At 47.9% G+C, this 22,194-nt stretch overlaps 2 protein-coding genes and 1 long non-coding RNA gene across 5 annotated transcripts in view; all 3 read left to right on the top strand.

The window, feature by feature from the left end:
- The window catches only part of LOC125760020 (uncharacterized), a 155,008-nt gene that overhangs the window by 70,906 nt on the left and 61,908 nt on the right, over positions 1-22,194 (top strand). The window lies entirely within an intron of this gene.
- LOC119372082 (uncharacterized) overlaps positions 1-22,194 on the top strand; it is a 139,852-nt gene that overhangs the window by 70,841 nt on the left and 46,817 nt on the right. For all 3 annotated transcript variants that reach the window (XM_049419596.1, XM_049419595.1, XM_049419594.1), the window contains exon 6: positions 16,868-17,001. In XM_049419596.1, the coding sequence (XP_049275553.1) occupies positions 16,868-17,001 (134 nt within the window). The remainder of the gene's footprint in view (positions 1-16,867; positions 17,002-22,194) is intronic.
- Positions 16,231-22,194, top strand: part of LOC119372086 (uncharacterized) — a 46,219-nt gene continuing 40,255 nt past the window's right edge. Inside the window, exon 1 of the mRNA XM_049419599.1 lies at positions 16,231-16,360. The gene's annotated coding sequence lies outside the window, so the exon portion shown is untranslated. The remainder of the gene's footprint in view (positions 16,361-22,194) is intronic.

Here is a 22,194-nt window from a genome sequence, read left to right as displayed (position 1 = left end):
GAAGGTCGAAGGGCATTTTATCTTGTTTTTTTTTTTTCTTTTGAGTCACGTTTTCTCAGCACGGGATTTTATCATTTTATTCCGTGCTTTGAGACAGGCCGCCTTGGCCAGGTCGTTATCTAAAAGCATATACTGTATAGTGCTCGTCAAATGAATCCCGAACACCGACAAGCCTTCGCACGGCGCCGTCCAGTTATCACCATGTGACCATGGACAGGCGCGCATATGCGCAGTGCGGTCAAACCCACTGACCAGTGGTCAAACCGGATGCGCGCCTATCAATGATGATAACTGGACGGCGCGCACTATACCGTGCGAAGGCTTGCCGGTGTTCGGGTTTCATTTGACGAGCACTGTACATGCCGTGCCAATCGGCTACATCTAGGGCTTGCCGGCTTTTCGTTTTAGTTTAATTTTGATTTGATAGAAAAACGACATAAGCGACGTGACGAAGCGAAGTAACGACAGCACCAATGCGAAGTATCAGTATCAATGCGACATGAGCTAAGTAACAACAGTATCAATGCAAATAGATCGCGTCGGCGCTTACAACCCATATGCAATAGAGCACTGGACTAGAGGTGTGCACGGGCTCCGGGTAGCCCGAAAGCCCGAGCCCGACCCGGCCCGCGGGCCGGGCTCGGGCGGGCCGACGTATTTTCACCTCGGGCCCGGGCCGGGCTCGGGCTACTTGAAGTTTTATCGGGCCGGGCTCGGGCCCGGTGCAAAGCCCGACTCAAGCCCGAAATACAGAGAATGAGCGGGAATTGTTTTCTAGCACGGATACAGCGCCTTTTCCGCGACCGCCCTTTACCGCTTTTCCTTTCCATTCGCTGCTTTAAACAAAAGGGGAGCAGGTAAACCACTGCCTCTGTTGCACTCCAACGAACAGAGAAGTAACACCAACTGAGCTAGTGACGGCGCCACCCGACCGTTCGCGTTAGATTTAAGGCCCAATCGCATATGAGTGAAAATGCACGCGACAGCGACGAGCGACCCGATGTAGATCGCCTTCGTGCAAGCTGACGCTTGCATGGGCATGCCGGCATGCCCCATACTCGTGACGGCTTTGGCGAGGGAACTCCATTGTTGCTGGCATGAGGCCGTCTACTTGTATGGCAAAAGTGCAGCGCTGTCGCAGGTATGCAATGCAGATAAGATATTTGTTGCACGTTGGTAAGTAAAACGCTTACCGTTGTCTTGCAGTACTTTTTATATGCACGTGGATAATTATTACGTTATTTGTTGGTGTACAGCTGATGTGCTTAGTACATTGCTTAGTACGTCGCTGATGTACATCCGGTTCGGGTGTTTTGTGACTTCCGGGTGATGAGCGATGGTTTCCAAATGTGAAAAAACCGAGCGATCGCGCGATTTCGAGCACGCGATACATCGCGCGAACGGCCCGTTTCGTCGCTCGTCGCTGTCGCGTGCATTTTGGTGCATATGGGGTTTGGCCTTTACTCGTAACTACTCTACGCGAACTCTGGCAGCACGCAACAAGAGTGGATGTGACTCGCCGGCTGTCTCGCGTTCCTCCATTTTTCCTCTGCCAGCCAAGCCCGGTAAAAAGGACAATAAAAAAAATTGCCTTCATTCTGTGAAAAAATCGCTCGATATAGAAATGCATTACCTGCTCGCTCAAATGTCGTTCAAAAAGCCGGGCCGGGCAGGGCCGGGCCGGGCCCGGGATTGTGTTTTCGTACGTCGGGCCGGGCCGGGCGGGCTCGCAGCCCTTTGCCGTCGGGCTCGGGTGGGCCTTCGACAAAGTCAGCGGGCCCGGGCCGGGCTCGGGCTCGGAAATACGGCCCGTGCACAGCTCTACACTGGACCGCGCCGCGCAGCGAGAAGCAGCCGACCGGAACTATTAGTTGCCAGCAGCAGCCGTCAACACCGCGAAGTTACGCGGAAAGGAAACCACACAACATTGAAGCGAGGTGACGTAATGCGCTGGGCGGGGCACCTCCACGGCGCTCCCTCTCTCCTCCGGAATGAAGCGAGTTGAGAGAGAGTTGAGGGGGTAAATATGGGATGGGGATCGCTCTATCTCCGGTCCTACTTTAGCTTTACGAAAAATCCTTTCGGCTTTATATATTCCTGAGAAGGGTCCGACTCATTCCCGGGTGTTTTTCACGCCAAGCCCGAGGGGTGGTTCATGACCCGTTTTTCGTGCCTGTTTCAAGCTAACCGTCAGCGGCGGATGCTCCGGTGAAGTCAGCCGAGCCGGCCGCTGCGTTGGCTCGGGCCGACGGAGCGTCTGCTTACAACGGCTGTGAAGTTCCCGCCCCCTCCGGCTTCACCGCGTGACTGCTGTTCTCAAGGACGCCCGCTGAAGAACGATAGGCGGATAGCAAAATGGCGCGTCGTCTGCTACAGCACTTCCGGTTCTAGGAACCGTCAAGGCTCAGCTCTTCGCTGCTTCAAGTTGTGTGCGGTTCAGTGTAATCGGGGAGGAGGCAAGATAACTGGTAACAACCGCGTCGCAGAAAGTACGCGTTTTCTCCCCGATTACACTGAACGGCACACATCTTGAAACAGCGAAGAGCTAGGCATCGAACCGGAAGACGTCATTTTGCTATCCACTGTTTACAACATTGCCACCGCTGAGCGCAATACACTGTAGGAGGAAAGGATGTATAGCAACAGCGCCGGGCGAGCGTGCTCAAGGCTTGAAGTCCACGTTGACGTCATGTAGTGTTTCCTGTGTTGGCGCCAAATGCGGCCGGTGAACTCTCTCTCTCTCCCATCCCTAATCTTGGCCGATGTCTACGTGCCAAGCACGTGCGTTGGAATCACAGCGGCAGCGCCCAAGTTACGGCAGTCGCCTCGTCGTTGCTGCCTCGTTCGCCTCGCAATGTTTTTGCTTAAAATATACAAGTTCGTATAACAATGTAGACGTGCATTTGTTTCTGTTTACTCGTGAATACGCAAAATTATCACGCAGACAACGCCCGCGACGTCTACAGATGAAACAGACACGGACACATGCGTACCCGTGCGTTGTTGGGTTTACAAAGCTATCGCTCCGCTGATCCCTGTTCATTAATGTATCCCTTCTGTCTTTCTTCCTCCCTTAATTTATTCAGTCGTTTCTTACTTGCTACCTCCATTTCTTTATTTGCTTCAGTGATCTGAGGCGAATTACACTCTTCATTTCATCATTCGTTTCATTTCTGTACTTAATCCGTCATTGATTTCTCTATCACGTTATGCATAGTTATATTCCTTATTTCTTATTTCGTTTGCTTCGTCAGTCGTTTCTTGCTACTTTACACAGAAGTGCTTCATGGCTGAAGTATCTCGGCGTTCCCGTTTAGGGAGCGTAGTTTTATACAATCAGTCAATCAATCAATCAATGTTATTTCACAATATACTGTAGAGAATAAGGATATACAGAAGGTGGTCCCACAGTATAAACTTAATTGGGACCTCCCGTACATTATAAACATAAACGTTTCATCGACAAGGGCGGTTTTGTTTTAACTGTTTGATCATTCCCACTCGACTTCATTCAAATTGATGTACAGTAATCTATACGAAATACGAGTCATGCGCACATAATTAGGAGGTATGAGAAACGATTACGAATTTTTATGAGCATCTAACGCCATGCGCCGCAGTCCCGCAGTGCACAGAACGCCATACCGTTTCATCGCTGTGCCAAGTGCGCAGGTAGGTTGAGCCACATTGCCTTATTTAGTGCACTCCGCGATGACATGTCGCGAGCAAGAAGAAACCGTCTCCCTAGCGCCTCACAACCTACGATTTGCACTCACTTGACACAATAGCCAATAAGCGGCTCATAGTTTATGAAGAGGCAGGGACATCACGGAGAGTCGAAACGCGATCCGTGAGAGGTGCACGGCATCGCGGACGACGCAACCGTTGCGCATGAAATCCGCGGAGCGAGTCCAACACGTCCGAGTGGAGCCCGTCCCAAGCAATAACTGAAATGATACCAACGTTACTGGCGTCCGCCAGGGTTGTCCTCGCCGCGCTCCTTCTCACCGGTTCCCTCCTCACTTGGCGAGAGGGAAACCGCGACGTCTATCTCTATAAAAAAAAAAAAAAAAACTCCGCGACAACTTTTCTTGGCACCACTGTGGAAGCTACAGAGCCAAAGTGCCTGCATGCATGCGCGCCAAGAAATAGTACCTATATTTATTTTCTAATTCGAAAAGTTACCTAGCTCGAATAAATAAAGATTTCTTCATTATAAAAAGAGAACGCGTATGGGAAGCCATTCGTGAAAAATGGCATTGTAACCTTCAACTTTGTTTCGGTCTTTATTTCTTGGACAGCACCACGTTTTCATCACGCCTGCACCACATTTCCTCACGCCTGCTCTCTCAGTGTCTCAGTAAACATGGCGTCAGCGATACCGCCTGTTCGTTGGCCTTACAGTGTAGTTGGCCTGAACCGTGTGCGGCCGCAAACTCGCCGTTTCGTTCTCCGAAGAAGCTGTACTCTAAATGTGACAGAAAGTGGCTATCAAGACCACGCAAGTTATCTGCATTGTCATCGCTGGAGTGAGCGCCGTCAGCGTGACTTGTCTGCAAATGCAGTGTGCCGGACAGTCGCCGAGCTCACCGGAGTGAGTGAGCGAACAGTTAAGCGTATCAAGGCTGAAGCTCTGCGGCCCCGACCGCGATGCGATGTTCCAGAAGCGCCACGATTGTTTTAGATCTTTCTGTTAAGATTGCGCGCGGTACGCGAATAGTCTTAGAGATTACGTGGCCACCAGCGATAACACTGGAACATTCGACAGAAGCCGACACGCTTTACGACTTGTCATAATTATTGACGGGCGACGCTCTGACTGACTCGTTTCCCGCCCACAAGTTTGGCCAAATAAAGAGTTTCATCTTCGACACACCGCTGCCTTCGTCAACGTAACAGCCACGTGACAATAAACAGTACAGTAGGTAGATGCATCTACGCACACTGATGTTCCCATTCTGCATGTAGACGTGGTGCTAAACGCTCTAGCGATGCGAGCAAGCGAAACCGAAACTGGAACTGAAATCGGCTGCAAGATGCCGAACTACTTGCGTACACAAATGTGCGGATGCCCCGCCTCCGTAGCCTTCGCTCCAATGCCAAGATAAGTTGTCGCCGAATATATATAAAGAACAAATAGTGGCGAATTTCGTTGGGAGAGCAGGGGTGCAATCGAGGAACGCTGCTACTTCCGATTCTATGCCATATTCTATGCTATTCTTATCATCCACCACTCGCGGCTCGCTGATCGCGTTGATAACGCGGACGGACCGTCGTTCTGACCAATGGCCAAGCGCGAAATGCACGAAAAGCATTGGAATAAAAAATAGAATCGTTCCGCGATAGCACCCCAGAAGTCACGTCGGAGCTGCGAACGAGGCGTGGGCTTTTGAGCTCCTTCGCAGTTGTCGGCAAACGAAGCTCAGCCGCTGAGGTGAGTGTCTCGGCATTGTGCGCGTCGCTTATTGGACGTACTGCAACGGTTGGACCAGAGACTCCGACGCTTCGGTAAAGATTCTAAAAAAAAAAAAAACCGAACACCTTGACGATTTTCGTGTTCTTTAAGTGTTTCTTCACTTTTTTTTTGCGTTCGCGGAGTGTAGAAGCAGTTGTACTTACTCGAGCTATAGGAAGACATTGCTTTTGATTTGTGGCCGCTGATACGGCGATTCTGGGGCGCTATTTTTAAGCGTTCTGTCACAGAACGGAGGTGGAGCGTTCTGTGAGCTGCACGGGATTGGTTGAGGCTCGTTCAATTCAAATTCAAATTCAATATGCATTGTTTAACGGTTCAAGACGTGAGAATAGCCTGGAAAGCCGTAGAACGGTCACGTGACAGCCACAGAACGGCCGGTGGCGCGATTTTGTACGCGTTCTTCCACGCACAGTAAAATGGCCTTAAACCTTGCCTAGGCATTTTTGAAATAAACATTAAACACTGCCTGCATGTTGCCCGCGTTTGATTTTTGCTGCCAGTATTACTCTCATTGAATAGCGTTACATCTAGCCGATTTGTAAACGAGTGCAAAAGCAACAATCACAAAGGTACAGTAATGGCGGTGCTCTTGTTGTCGGCGCTCTTTCAGCCCAGCCTTTCTTTCCTCTAGGGTGTGTCCAGATAAGGTCGAACACGATGTCCCGGCCACCGTTCCCGATTGTTATCAAATTTACTGTAGGTCTAGGCATTACACCCAGAACAATGGTTTCGCAGTTAGTTTTGCGAAAAAGAAATTCTGTTCGCCTGAAAAACAATATACAAATTTTGGCCGCAATAAACGCTTTTCCGCCAATTTCGCGATTTCTGAATTTTGTGCCCACCTAGAGAAAAAACGGTGCACTTCTTCGTCACAATATTTATTCCCCTTAAAGAACAAGTGAAATACAATCTTATGAGTCTATTATTTCCCTTGCTTGTCGAAGCAATATTGAAGAAAAAAATCACAAACTTGGCAAATCGCACAAAACACCTGTATTTCAGGAATTTATTGCTGCAAGCACGTTAAAGTGAGGTTAATAAAAATCGGTATATATTAACTTTGACACTTTCGCTCTTTTTTAAAATAATTTGCGTAGTTTTATTGCCCTCCGTTTTAATTGATAATTTTGTTGAAACGTGATTTACCAAAAACGCCGAAATTTGAAAATGATTTTCTCAAAAAGGCCTATTTTAATTTTTTTTTAAATCCCTCTAATTGAAGTCATGGACGTCATCTACCATTGTGCAGAAAAAAAAACGTTGCATTATTTTGGTTGCTAACAAGTTATAGTGCGTCAAATGTGACCATGCCAGCCTAGCAGCCGCGTCGTTCGTCATGTGCTGAAACTCGGATATAAGTTGCTAAAAATACATGTACGTGACATAATCACAAATCAGCAGCTCCACACCAAGAAATGTGCAGCCAGGTGTCATGGTTCAGCAAGCTTTGTCTTGCGATCAGCCGCTTGACAAACCCGCAGCAGCGGCCGCTCGATGCTGCGGGCACTCACATTACATGAGTGCCGCTTCGACTGCAGATGAGCTCCACTTGCGCGCCAAACTACGCTCAGAGGACAAACGAGAGAAGAAATGCATCACTGTGAAAGTTAAAGGCCGTTAAGTGACAACAAATGTCATAATATGCAAGGAAAACTCTGCCGGCAATTTCCCAGTGAGCGCCTTCAATACAGCACGGATGTATTTCTCCTCCTGCTGTTATGCCCGAAGCCGCACGATATCGTGATAAACGCTCGAATTTCGTTGAATATTCTATCTCCGGACGCACAACAATACAGTATTGTAAAAGCGGTTCTTTATTAATGAAGTAAAGGACTTGGGCACACTTCTTTTCACAGCCGACTGACACAAGTGTCCTGGCACGAGATGAACTGCAGTTTGAGTTGTTCGACCATCGCAAGCACGTATGACAGCTTTCTTTAGATGTCAATGGCTTTCTTTTGTGTCATATGTTGCTCATAGAATGAGCCTAATTATCTTTAGGCCATCAGAAGAGAGAAAGCAACACATGGGCGCACTACTGGACTCAGGGGCGTAGCCAGACATTTTTTTCGGGGGGGGGGGGGGGTTCAACCATACTTTATGTATGTTCGTGCGTGCGTTTGTATGTGTGCGTGCCTATATACGCAAGCAAAACTGAAAAATTTCGGTGGGGGTTTGGACCCCCCCAACCCACCCCCTTGGCTACGCCCCTTGGCTACGCCCCTGACTGGACTCTAGATAGAGTCTGTACTAACTATATGCCGGAGACCTCGTTCCGTCGACATCCTCTCCCCGTTCTATGGACAAAAATTGATACAAAACGGCCTCCGGACGACTTGGATTGGATCGAAACGTATGCGCGTGGGCTGGGGAGAGGAGGAGCGGCTTCACACGCTGACTGCCAGGGGCCGTATTCTGAAAAGGCGACAATCGCAAAAGTATCGCCATTGGTGCGCGCTGTGGTGCGATCTTGTACGAATTCCAAATAAGCACGGAGGCGTGGCGTTACACCCAGCCGTACGCAATTGGTCAATGCAGGGCCGTGACGTCTGTTGCGGTTCACATTGGCCATTCGCGTGCGGCCGGATGTAACGCCACGCCTCCGTGCTTATTTGGAATGCGTACAAGACCGCACCACTGATTGGCGGTTGACCAAAACAGGAAACGTGAGGGCGCCATCTGGTATTTCCGTCGACGTGACGGTGCTCTACGGCGCTCCTGCAATGCCTGGAATAAACGAACACACCTTATCAGCGTCGGTTGGTGGTGAAGACTAGCATTTCAGTGACGTAGGCGGTAGCTTCTAGTATTCAATCCTCGGTGGATGTACGCAGCATTTTTTGCGCTGAAGCTTTCAGCGAGCATTACCTTGGGGTGTTATCAGTGGTTTTTCTTTGACAGCGCCTGTTTTTTCGTGGTTTGAACGTCCCAGGAACATGAACCGTGCGTTGCTCGCGTGGCCTATCGCGAGCCGGCAACATGCGGAGATGTTGAGACGATATCGCTGCGGCGGCACACTACAGCTGAACTCTCCGAGTATGCCGTGTTAAACTCCCAACGAAAATATATTTCACGTAAAGTTGCATCCTTTAAATATTATACTGCGCATTAAACAATCGCACAAAAAATGTTGAAAGCACTTTCAACACGTTATATATTTCAAGTAGCCACAGCCAAGCCTGGCCACTGTGTAGAAGCCAGCATAGGCTCGAAAACGCCGCGCTCGGGTCGCTCTGCGCTCGTACGGTACACTCACTCCTGTGTTGTGAGACATTCATAACACCAACGGCCAGTGCAACAATGACGTCACAGGCAAGTGTTTTTTTTTACTTATTCAACGCATCAGATTCTACGTCACCAAACGCGATACCATCGCCTTTTGCGATCGTTTGAGAATACGGGCCCTGGTATCAGCGTTTTTAGAAACATTGACTGGTATTCAGCCATGTCCCTTTTGCGACAGTTTGCAAAAATGGCGTCTCCGTTCTCGTTTATACCATTTCGTGTCGCCTGCGTGGCTGCTGCAGTCACGCAGAACGAAGCCCCGAGGTAGAAGATGCGTTTGAGGCGATGACTGAAAATGGGTGCGGCACTTTCTTCTGAATAACGGTTCGAATGCTCGCGCTGTTCAAATATTACTACTAGTGGACAAATACTAGAAGCATTGGTTGGAACAGCGTAGTAGCCAGCGCCACTATGGACCGTCTCTCGAAACTGTGACACCACCTAGCCAGCGAACATCTATGGACGTCAGACTCTACCCAGGCGGCGCTGCGAAAGGCACCACCACTAGCGCCCTCATCGCAGCCCTGACGCTAACTGAGTAGTACAAGGAGAGCCATCCGCAAGCGAATGTGCATAGGCCACAATAGAACCCCCTCTTTCGATAGTGTCGGGGCGCAGTTTTCTGAAAATCAAGGACCTGGAAAGCTTCTTCCACCAATCCACGCTTCAAAGAAGTAGGGAGCTCATCAAAGCGAACTGCGGGTACAATGCAAAAGAAGTTTCAGTTATCCCGGCGCGTTGCAACTCGCAAGTACAAGCGAGCATCGCACGACATCGAGTTCGAGGCAAGCCCTCCGACATCCGTTCTCTAGCGGCTAAATGCGTTAAAATCGGGTATATACGTAATGCCAAAGCGATGAAGTACATACACGATTATTTTACTTAGCTATGTATGTAAGGATCAGTGGTACAAAGCTCGCTTTATCAGGTACGAATGGCCCCGGCGATTTTCGCCTTTTTAATTGCAATCTCCCATCTCGCTTCCTGTGGGTTGGACTCTTTTATTACGCATCCTCAAATGGTCTCTCGATGGTTGTGTTCCGTTTGTATAGACGATTTTCCGCAGCGGCGCATGGCCGCTGCCATGTTTTATCACGTGATCGTAACTGGCCTTCCCCCAGCCATTTGCCCCAGCCAACGCATTGGGCCAGCGAAGCGGCCGTGGCCGTACCACACAAGCTGGTTGCAGCAGGGTGTAAGCAAGTGACATGCTTGTGCAGCAAAACATATATAGTTCTACATGCAATCGCCTCAAAGTTGAAACGTTGAGACATTTGCGTTTGTTTGGTACGTACCACGCCACAACGATAAGCGATATGTTTAATCTACTTCGTATTTATGGTGTATGCCTTTAATTATTGTGTTAGCAACCGCCAGTACCTGGGGTTACAAGCCAACATGGCAGCACCCATGCAGAAGCGACAGCCCACTTCGATCCGAACTCGCGCTTGCTGCTCGCCCACTGTCCTGACAGCAATAAATAAATGGCAAAATCGGCCATCGCTTTGTGTCAGCTCATGCTGGAGAAACAACGTCAGGTATGCTTTGCCTTTATTATTGCGATCAGCTGTGTTTATTTAGCCATGCCTGCTAAGCCTTGTCTCGGCCAATATGAGAATGAATCTTGGAAGCATGCAAAATACCGATGACTACCTTGCTCTAGAAGCTTCAGGACGCGAATATAAAGCAAATAAATGCGTAGGTTTTGAACTTACGGGCCACACAGCGCAGGACGACGACGTGATAAATGCGAGGCGGAAGGAAACTGCATCCACAGGTGCCGCCATGTTTGCTTTTCCGGCACTGCCGTCAGCTTGCTTTTACTCGCGTGCGCGCAGACGCCGAGCAGACAACGACGCGGCCTCGAAGCGACTTCAGCGTACTACGTCAGGGGAGCAGCAGTTGGAGCCTGAAGGAGAGAAGGCGGAACTTGATCGGCTACCTGATCCCTGATGATGTTCTGGAGAGCGGGCACCAATGGAGAACTTGACTGGCCGTGAACAAGCGGCATCATCGAAAGCTGACGAGCAACTTCTTCTCGAACGAAATCCTTAATCTGTTGCAGCAGGGACGTATGATCGGGAGCAACAGCCAAGCCGGACATTGAAGTCGCGGGTGGCAGAGATTGGCGGGTGGCTGCACGTTGTTTGCGCAGTTCATCGAAGCTTTGGCAAAGGCTGACTAGGTCAGTGACTGTTGATGGGTTCCTCGCCGGCAGCATCTGAAAAGCATCGTCTTCGATTCCTTTCAAGATATGCCGAATCTTCTCGGCATCGGTCATTGCTACATCAAAGCGGTTATATGGGTCGAGAACGTCTTCTATGTAGCTTGTGAAATTCTCACCGCTCTGCTTCGTACTAGCACGCAAACGTTGCTCAGCTCGAAGCTTGTGAACGGCGGGGCGCCCGAATATCTCCGTCACGTGAGTTTTGAAGGCAGCCCATGTCGGGAGGTCACGTTGGTGGTTTCGATGCCACACGCTGGCGATACCGCTCAAGTAAAATGACAGGTAGTTAAGCTTTCCTGCGTCGTCCCAGCGGTTTATCACGCTCGCTCGTTCGTATTCAGCGAGCCAGTCTTCCACATCTTGCTCTTCTGCACCGCTGAAGATTGGTCGGTCGCGTTGAGGGAACGGACCAGGGCAGAGCATGGTAGTCACCGCGGCACCGGGTTGTTGGTGTTGCATTGGTCCTCCTTCCGTCATTGTAGAGGCGGGCTTGAGTTTCCCGTTGCGTAGTTCCAGATTTGCTTACCCAGCACCTCCACCACTTGTTACGGGGGGTTTATTCAGGATTCTACGCGAGCGACGATCGTAGCAGCAGCACGCAGGGCGTAGCCAGAGCGCGAATTGTCGGTGTGTGCCAGCCGATGGCGATGGGCCTCCGTGCTTGTCGATCTTCTTCTTCACACAGGAAACAAATCTTAAGTTTGACCTTATGCTTTTCACAGAGACTTGGCTATCAGATTGTGAACAACCGCCAGTTTTTCATGGGTATGCATCGTACAGTTTAGGGCGCCATGGAAGGAAAGGTGGTGGCGTAGCTATTTATGTTAGAGAATGCGTCAAGCACAGTCGCATAGATGAATTCTCAATCATAGAGGACGACGTGGAATGCCTAACCTTAAAATTTTCAAACCTTACTGTTTCTCTAATTTACCAGCCACCATCGGGATGAGAAAAAGAAAATGTGTTATTTCTTTGAAAATTTGCTACAGTATGGATGCTTTCATAACGAGCCATTTTTGCTAATGGGTGACATTAATGTTGATATGGCCGTAGATGATTTCTGGACATCTGAGCCGCATACAACGATGGCAACCTACGGCTGTAGTAAGCACATAAATACACCTACTAGAATAACAGAGCATAGTGCGACCATGCTTGATGTGTGTAAATCAAACCTGAACACAAATGACATTAGTACTGGTGTATTATCAGCTGAAATAAGTGATCACTTACCTGTTTACTGCCTTACAGTGCTTGGTCAGCCTAATGCCTTACAGTGCTTGTCAGCCACAGAGAAAGATAAACAACGTGTCTTTAAATGAATTCCAAAACCTCGTTCGAGCCTTGCATTGGAAAGATGTTTATAATGATGAAAATGCAGACATGGCTTACACTATGTTTTTAAACAAAATACGGACATGTTATGACCGCGCATTTCCGGTCTGGTACTTAAAACGGAAGTCTAATAACGCGCGAAAGCCGTGGATTAACCGCGAGCTAAAAAAAGAAATAAAGAAAAAACACGCCATGTGCCACACCTTCGTTAAGACCTGAGGAAAGCTTTTGACTCCATTGACCATGAGATATTATTAGCAAAGTTAGACAAATATGGCATCAGGGGGTAGCAAAACGCCTTATTAGTAATTATCTGAAGGGACAAAGGCGGACTATTCGTCTAGAAACAGTGTCATCATCATTAATGGAAATTAAACAAGCTGTACCACAAGGCTCGAAATTAGGCCCGCTGCTTTTCCTTGTTTATATAAATGACATAGTTGCTATTCCAAATTCGCCAGACATAATCATGTACGCAGATGATACCAATGTACTTTTGCATCAAATGACTTACATTAACTAGGAGACACGGTTAATACATACTTAATGTCACCATCGCTTTGGCTTAGTCAAAATAAATTGCAGTTGAACGTGTCCAAAACAACCTACATCCTCTTCAGACCTATCAGCAAAAAAGTTAACTACGAGACGTCTATTATGTTTGATGGAGTCATCCTCAACAGAAAAACAAAACAGAAATTTCTGGGAGTGTGGTTTAGCGAGGTCTTATCCTGGAATTGCCACATGAGACACCTCTACGACGATCTATCTAAAGTAGTAGGAACCATACACAGAATAGCACACTATGAACCGATTTCCGTAAAACTCTTACTCTATCACGCACTCTTTTATTCAAAGCTCTGTTGTAGAGCATTAGTATGGGGTACTACCACCAAATCTAACTGTTAACGACTCGTACGACTACAAAAAAAAAGTTCTCCGCCTTTATATAAATTACGCAGGGTCATTCATTAACATCGAAACTGCGTCGCTGTTCGTGAAATTCTCAATGATTCGTGCAGATCAGATGTATTACCTAAAAATGTTGCATTATATATACGAGCAAAAGCTGTACCATTTGATGAATCAGATCATTCTGTTAAGCACTCCCTCCGACACACACAGCTCCACACGCCACAAACGAGAACAAACTACGGCAAACAAACAATTTCCTACCAAAGTATGTATTTTAAACAAAACATAAGGCCAAGTGAATTACGAATGCTCCTCGTCCGTATTTAAAAAGCGAATTAAATCCTTGTTAATTACAACTGGGTTACATTTCGCTTTCCATTGATTTTCGAGATAAAAAGAATTTTTGCACTCTGTTGATGTATTCTATTTCTCTTATATTCATTTAGGGTTTGTTCGATGTGACATAGCAATGTATATGGTAATTATGTGTATATTGTTTGAATTCATATACAGAGCATTGTGTGTCTAGAATTTGGTGATTTCTGAGATTAGTTGTAAACTTTGTAGGCACCAAATACACGTCTGTAAGGCACACTTTGTTGACACGACTATGACGATGAAGAATTATGCCTCAGCCCTGGGTTTCTTAAACGGCCAGTTATATAATTTGCATTGGGTGACGCCCGGTTGCTATTTCCCTCTCCCGTCATGCTGTATAACATACGTTGACGTGGGAGAGAGACGGGGGGGGCGAAGAACTTTACTGAGACCTCGAGGAAATGATCATGCGCTTATGGGCTTCCTTGGCAACCAATACAAGTGCACTTGCGAGGAACCCAAACGCTATAAATCATTGTAATTTTACTGAGACCCCGAGGAAGTGGATCATGCGCTTATGTGCTTCCTTGGCAAACAATACAAGTGCGCTTGCGAGGAACCCACTACGCTATAAATCATTGTAATTTTTGAGAAGTAGGGCAGCAGGCACTGTGCCATTTTTCGCCATTCTACGGAGAGCGTTGGTACCTGCGCATGTAAGACATTATGCGCACTTTGTTGATGTTGTGCCTGATGACGATGAAGAAATATTGCAGAGCCCTTTGTAATGGGCTGGAAGCATTCAACAACCTACTCGTTGCGCAATTCGCATTGTGTGACGCCTGTTACAGAATTCGCGTTGTGCTACGCTTGGTGCTTATTTTACTCATCTACCACGCTATATTGCATACGCTAATGTGGTTCCTTCCCGACATGAAGCCTGTATAGGACCTTTTAGCAAAGCAGTTTCAAGCACCGGCATGGCTCAGAGGTTGAATACTGGGCTCCCACGCAGAGGACCCAGGCTCGAACCTCGTTCCATCCTGGAATTTTTTTCTTATTTAGTTTTTTTTTCTTATTTCGAGCGATACTGGTTACGGACACCGGCGGCGGCGGCGGCGGCGGCGGCGGCGGCGGCGGCGGCAGCGGCGGCGGCGGCGGCGGCGGCGGCGGACAACTACGGCGCCAAAAACGGCCGGTGAAATGATCTCATAACAGCTTTCGCTGTAAAATATGTAAATATTATGTATGCGCATATTGCCTATATTCAGTTTAAACATTGTTTATGTTTATGTTTGAGTACCGCTATGCCTAGTGTTTTAGTGTGATGTCTTGTAAAGATTGCCAAGCGCTGTCTGAAGTGGATGTGGCGGCGGGGACCCTCGTCAGGCTTGCAAGCCTTTAGTCCTCGCCCCCCTCTTGATTGATCAAGAAAATAAACGTTGAATTGAATTGAATAACACTGCAATCGGTTCACGACCTTTGAAACCGGCCCTCGTAATTCACTGCTCACAGTTGCGTACGTATCTCTGCAGAGTCTGCAGAAGGGCGGCGTATACAGCCTTTTCTCCGAGTTTCAAAGCTGCTGCGAGCAACTACGCACCCGGCAAACGGTGAGCATGAATTCAAGACGCAGCTTTGCACGGAAAGAAACTGCGGCGGTCGTCACCATGGCGTGCTCATTCATCGTCTCCTTGTCGACGGCTACAGGGCAAGGTTTAGTGCTACGAATATAAGGCTACTTTGAGTCATCATCATCATCAGCCTGTCTACGCCCACTGCAGGGCAAGGGCCTCTCCCATGTTCCGCCAATCAACCCCGTCCTGTGCTTTCTGCTGCCACGTTGTACCTACAAACTTCTTAATCTCATCTACCCACCTAATTTTCTGTCTCCCCCTCACGCGTTTGCCATCTCTTGGAATCCAGTCAGTTACCCTTAATGACCACCAGTTATCCTGCCGACGTGCTACGTGCCCGGCCTACTTTGAGTACGTAACGTTAATTTCACGTTATCGGAAAAAGACGGCATAGAGACATCGACATCAGCAGGATTTCGTCTTGAAGGGTGCGAACCCGTGCTGCATCACCCTTGGGGGAAGAGGGAGCGCTGGTGTGGCTTGGGTGGGAGGCAAATGCTGGCGTGACGCTGGGGTGAGAAGGGTGTGGTGGGGCAGGTGACCTTCTTGCAACTACTTGCCGACGCCATGCAAATAGATCCCCAACATGAAGTGTTTCACTGAAGTTCCTGTCCGTCGAAAATGCCTACAGCTTAATTTGCACATACATACATACATACATACATACATACATACATACATACATACACACACACACACACCTACATACATACATACATACATACATACATACATACATACATACATACATACATACATACATACATACATACATACATACATACATACATACATACATACATACATACATACATACATATTGATGTGCTTATTGTACACACGTACATGCGATTACAGTAACCTACCCACTCTAATATGAAAGCTGATCACTCTAGCCGAAGACAGGAGAACCTTTTATTTCAAGGCATTGTTGAAGCACAAATGTGCTTGAGCAATCACATATTCTGATTTGACTGCATAGTAGATATCGAGAAACAGGAGCCTCTATTTCTCGTCATTCTTTTTTTTTTTTTCAGTTGTTGACAGATGTGACCCGAGCTCGGTGACGGATTGCTACGTAAATTATATGGGCTTTTTATGGCGGGAGGAGCTTAAGCCTGGCCCAGAGGGCGATTACGACGAGGAGGGGCTCAAGAGAGGTTGCAGGTATTGTGTGGTTGTTTTATATATTTATTTCAGCATACGGCGGCAAGTTATCTTTTCGTCCACTTTGCTTCCTTCACATCTATATCACAATTATAACAATACACTTAAAGGAGTACAATTAACGTCCCCTATACTATCCTTGGCTTCATTATCTGCTGTTTTTCATTAAGGTTGTGTCAAACAATGAAACGAGCCCCCGAAAATCCCCTTCCTTGTTTTATATGTGTGTGTGTGCGTGTGTGTTTGTGATAGAGCGGATTTTTATAGTGCACAAATATCCACTTGCAGGCCTAACAACGAGCTTCCGTACGTCGCGTGCGGTGACGTTTAATGCTGTACACTGACCAAAGTTCGCTTATCATATTTTCAATCAATCAGTAAGTCGATCGCTCATACGAATTTGATGAGAGTGGGGTGAAAAATTTCTATCGACATCGCGACAATGGCTACCCTGCGAAAGCTCTGCAGGATGCTAATCTGTCGCTTTGCAATCTTTTTAAATTGCAGCCTCATCAAAGAAAAGCTACCGTGTCACCAACGTCTGGCCAATTGCTTTGAAGCGGCGACTGGTGACCACAGGACCCACGAGAGTGGATACGAGGAGATGCGCAACATTATCTGCGATGTTAACGCACTAGAAGGTGGGTGCATATGAAGTGGAAGGAAAAAAAAAAGAAAACCCAGAAAATATGGTTGCGAACTTCACTTAAGTGAAGTGTTTTATCATCATAATTATCCTCCTGATTACGCCCACTGCTGGGCGAAGGTCCCTGCCATGTTTTCTCAATTAACCAGGTGCTGTGCTTGCTGCGGCCACATTGTGACTGCAAATTTCTTAGGCCCGTATTTTGAAACGCTCCTTACCTCAGGCCTTTCCTTACCTTACGTGAGGAGTCCTTTATGCCTCCTTATTTTAAGGAGCTCCTTGAGGGGGCAGCGTATTCTAAAAAGCTTCCTTCAACCTTCCTTTGCAAACGACCGCATCAGTAAGGTAAAGCGCGTGTGTCAGAAGTCTGGGTTCGAGAGCACCTCTGATGTACTAACTAAACGCTCGCTTTAAAGTAGGAATAATATTTTTTATGCATATCGATCAATACTAACGTGTACACTGCTTTTTCGCAATGTTGGAGCACAGCCCTTTATTTAACTTTCCCCTGTTACAGCAGGTACAAAGACGATGGTCTAGCAACACTCGAGCTCAATCCTTTCACTGATGGATTTCAACGGCGCGTTATTTGGGAGTGAGTAATAAAGACCGTTTAAAGAATTCAGGACATGGGTGATAATGATTTTCAAAACCAAGCAGGGTTAAGCTTGCGAGATTTCTTCAGTATGGTGCAATTTTATCTCGAATGTACTTATGTAAAAGTAAATTATTTTGTTTACATTCAAAACTAGGGTGCGTCTATTGGGTCGTGCATCGCGCCTTTGTGGGCCGACCTTTTTTAAGCAATACGAGGCAGTCTTACAGCAGCGGTTACCAGGAACCAAAGTCCTGATAGTCTTCAGATACGTGTACGATTTCTTTGTAGGCTTACAGGGTAAGGCCTGGGGTTGCATTCTGAGTTGTGGCAAATGGTCAGAATATTTGAAGACTATATCTGTCCCCCCTGGTCATAACACATGGTATTCCATACTAGGATTACGTCCGGTTCCTCAACCTTGAGCTCGATTTCACCGTTGATCATATTTGCCGGATATATGAACCACGCTCGTACAAACAATCCTACTGTTCTAACCTGCGCACGGTAAACTTGTGAACAGGATTATTGTTCAGGGTTGCTTCTCCGAAACATTAAAATAGTCCTGCTGCGACAGAGTAGGCACCAGGTTTCAGGCGCGGGTCATTCACTTGTATCACGACGGATTGGTAATCTCAGTGGCTGATATCCGCAGAAAAGGAAAGGAGGGCTTCCTGGGCAAACATGTAACGCATGCGGCTGCACCCCTGGATTTGCTAAGACCAAGGTGATTTTCTCCTACCCGAATGACCACACCTGCATCATTGTGGAAGCAGCTCGCATGGCATGTGAAGAATGTCCATGCATAAGAAGCGTAGAAGACTGTAGGATTGGGCGTGTTGGTACAACATGATTATGAGTGCAAAACAGCGCAGCCGACTGGAGGGGACAGAAGAGGACACAGAGCGTTGAACTTCCAACAGTTTATTTCTTTTGAATGCCTTCGCTTTTATACAGTTACACACTGTTACACCAGCCATGCGCGGAACACAATGATGTTACAATTCATCACTTGGACAAACCTGAATGATCTTTTCCCTATCAGTGAGAGCGACAGAGGGGGTAATTGCACAATCATCCTTTAAAGAAAAATATCTTACCAGCCTCGATGAATACGCGTGTGATGCGATCTCTGCTTTTGGCGACAATGCTATACAGTCTGAATATCTTGGTCGACACCCACACGTGCTACAGTGAGCGGACAGCCACCCTTGCTTTGACCGATCAACATTGTACAGATGCTCTTTCAACCTTTCATTCAAACACCGATCCGTCTGACCAACGTAATATTTTCCACATGACAACGGCAGCTGATAAACTACGTTACATAGAGAATCTCTAAATATATTAGCGTGGTTTGTAGTACACGCCCGATTGGGTCTGGACGCTGGGACAGACATTTTGCACAAACTGCTCAATTTTTGTGGGGCCGAAAAAAGCACTTTCACATCCACTGAGAGATGAGACAAAGCGATAGCCGATTCCACCGCTTATTTACTGTTGTCCAAAATGTGGTCAAGTAGCAAGCGCGAGTTCGGATCGAAGCGGGCGATCGCGTCTATATCGGCGCTGCCATGTTGGTTCGCCATCACAATTATGAACAGTTACCCGTACAGTAATTAAACGCTTATGACATACATGCGAATCGTGATTAGCGCATCACGTACTGCTGTGACGTAGCACGTGCCAAACAAACGCAGTTTTCTTAACCTTCTCCAACAATAAAGCAATTACAAACAGACCTATGTTTTGCTGCGCAAGCTTGTGCTTTGTTTACACCTCGCAGCTTCCACCCTGCTGCAACCAGCTTGTGAGATGTAGTATAGGCTTCTGCCACGGGGTGCCGCGAAGTGCCTGCGGAGTGCTCCATAGTCTCGATGGAACCAAAATCGCACAGGACGAGGACACGTCTTATGCGCTTGTAGTTTCTATCATGTCTTACCAACATGCCTTAACAGTCACCCTAATGAACACCATAGTCTGCTAACATTACACGGTGAGCCACGCTGGCGCACAGGAATCGCAACGGGAAGGAATGATCACGTTTTATCACGCACAATAGAGGTCATCACACGCGTTACGTAACTTCTTTACCCCGTGTCATCTCCTCCCCGTGTAGCTTCCAGCGCGCGACAACCACTGTAACTGCGCTCGTTCTTGACGGATTCGAGAAATCTTTGCGCCAATCGATTGGCGAGGCGACAAACTCCGATAATGAGGCCAGCCGATGGTTACTTAGAAATGTTGTTCATAACCCCTTTAATGACGAGGAGTTGCCTCGCATGCTCGCTATATATCCTGCCCATGCGTATTTCTTCTTACTTGGAAGGGTAGCGCTAGTAGACACGGGCTAGAGGAAGACACACGGACACACAGACGGAAGCGCTTCCGTCTGTGTGTCCGTGTGTCTTCCTTTAGTCCGTGTCTACTAGCGCTACCCTTCCAAGTATGAATTTCCAACTCGCCCAAGAAATGGCACTCCTAGTATTTCTTCTTCTTGACTCCGACTAAGACTTCTTGATTTTTACTAAGTGTTTTAGAGTTGCAGTTTATTCGATGAATTCGTTGCAATACAAATTGCGAAACCATCGCGCGCCGGTTGTATCGCTCGAAGCCCGTTGCAGTACGGTGGAGCACGAGTGCAGTCACGTGGAACATTTATATTAAAGTACTGAGACTGGCTATGTGAATGTCCATTCATTCGTTTATTTGTATCGCTTTAGGATTGTTGGCACCTTTACGACGTGGCGCAGCATAGCCCAAGTCGCTTTTGCGGAAGCCCAAACAAACAAAAACTTTTACGACGACAAATATATCATGTAAGAAAAGAGTAGTAGCCGTGGCCGCACATATGTAAAAAAATACAAATCGGGGAGCTTACGAGGACGACACCCTGGAAAAGCTCGTTCACACCTGCGACTAGCACTGGTTGCACTACCAAGTTAGACGCGGAGCGACTACTTTGGCACAATCGCTCGCTGCTCGATTTTTCAGTCGGCTGACTGCAGTCGCAAACCTCTGAGCCAATCAGATGTGCAGGAAAAGGACGGGATCGAGCTTATTTTGCGGGGCAATAGCAATGTGAAGACATGAATTCTGTGTGCCCACGGGTATAAGCAGGACGCAGGTGTGAACATCGGTCGCCTTTATTCGCTTTTTGGTCGCCAGTCTCACATGGTCGTGTGACCGGTGCAAATCGCAGGTGCGAATGAGCCTTAAAAACACTAGTTAGTGCGGCGCACGATCAGGGGTGCTATGCGGGATGGCCCGAGTTTGGCGAAACTCGGAATTTTTCCGAGCTCTGGCGATACCCCCTTTTGAACGAGCTGACAGTACGAAAAGATCAAATCCATCCCACAGCGCGCGCTGCGTTTTATTGGTTACGATGGAACGCGGCGTCACGTCAAGAGCTGTCGACAAAGTTGGGTGGTGTCTTCAAACCCGAGGCATCTTCTTTCATTTGTTTGTCGTTCCACTGAGTGCAGAAGTGCACTCCTGCAAGAAAAGTGTCAAACTTCTGCTAACAATATTTTTTAGAGGTACAGGCTGTTTAAATTTTTTTTCAAGCGTCTAACGTCTGCACTGAGTATCCTTTAGAATAATCAGCACCGTGGCCTCTGAGATTAGCTCAGGCCGAGCGCCTTACGACCCCGCGGCCGGAGCTAATTGCCGAGGCTACGTGTGTAATCATCATGGTCGGCCTTTGGATTTTAGCGCGTTGCTCAGCCGGCGCGCAGTCTCCGTCCTCTTATTCATCGCCTGCTCGCTCCCCGAGCACGTGCGCCCCGCTGATTAGCTAATTGGATGGGCGGTATGCCTAGTTAGGTGAGGGTGTGCTATGACTGAGCTAATTAATCTACGTCTTACTGAGACCATGCTAATGAAGCCGTCTAAAGCCATGACGGAGGTAAATAAGACCATCGGCCCCAGACATGCAGCTGTTGCGCCTTTGGGCGGCCCGGCGCCGGGCTGAACTTGCTGCGGTGCGCAATCTTACGTCGATAGAAGCAAAAATTCAAATGCGGAGTATCGCGGCACAAGCTCGTCGGCATGAGCGAAGACTGGACAGAGGACGATGGCTAGATTGGTGCGCGTCTCTCGGACCCTCGTCACGCACAGCCTCTGTCTGGCGTACGTTTCGTGCCATGGAGAAGGGCCAACGTCAGCCCGACCCAACGGCTTCGGTGCTTCTAGCCACTGCGGATACCCCGTTGAATGCTGCACAACAAATCGCCCGGACGTTGTTCCCACACTATGATGTACTTCCTTCCCCTCTAAATGACCATGTGACCCTGCCTTCGACGATAGGCCAACAACCTAATCCAGAGGCAGTTACTGGAATCCAAGCACCATTCACAATGGCCGAGTTGATGCGTCTAAACGAGTTGACGCGTCTAAACCACGGACGGCTCCTGGACCGGACGGATTACCTTACGAGTTGTTCAAAAACCTAAATGAGACATCCTTGGCCTCGCTTCTGGATAACATCAATCACGTGTGGGCTGAAGGCGATATATATACCTGCTTCTTGGACGCACGCGGAAATCATACCGATACAGAAGCCAGGAAAAGACCCTACTAATATACGCAACC

This window comes from Rhipicephalus sanguineus, chromosome 10 (genome assembly GCF_013339695.2).
Source record: "Rhipicephalus sanguineus isolate Rsan-2018 chromosome 10, BIME_Rsan_1.4, whole genome shotgun sequence".
In the NCBI taxonomy this organism is placed as follows: domain Eukaryota; kingdom Metazoa; phylum Arthropoda; class Arachnida; order Ixodida; family Ixodidae; genus Rhipicephalus; species Rhipicephalus sanguineus.
This window is presented reverse-complemented; position numbering and strand designations above follow the sequence as displayed.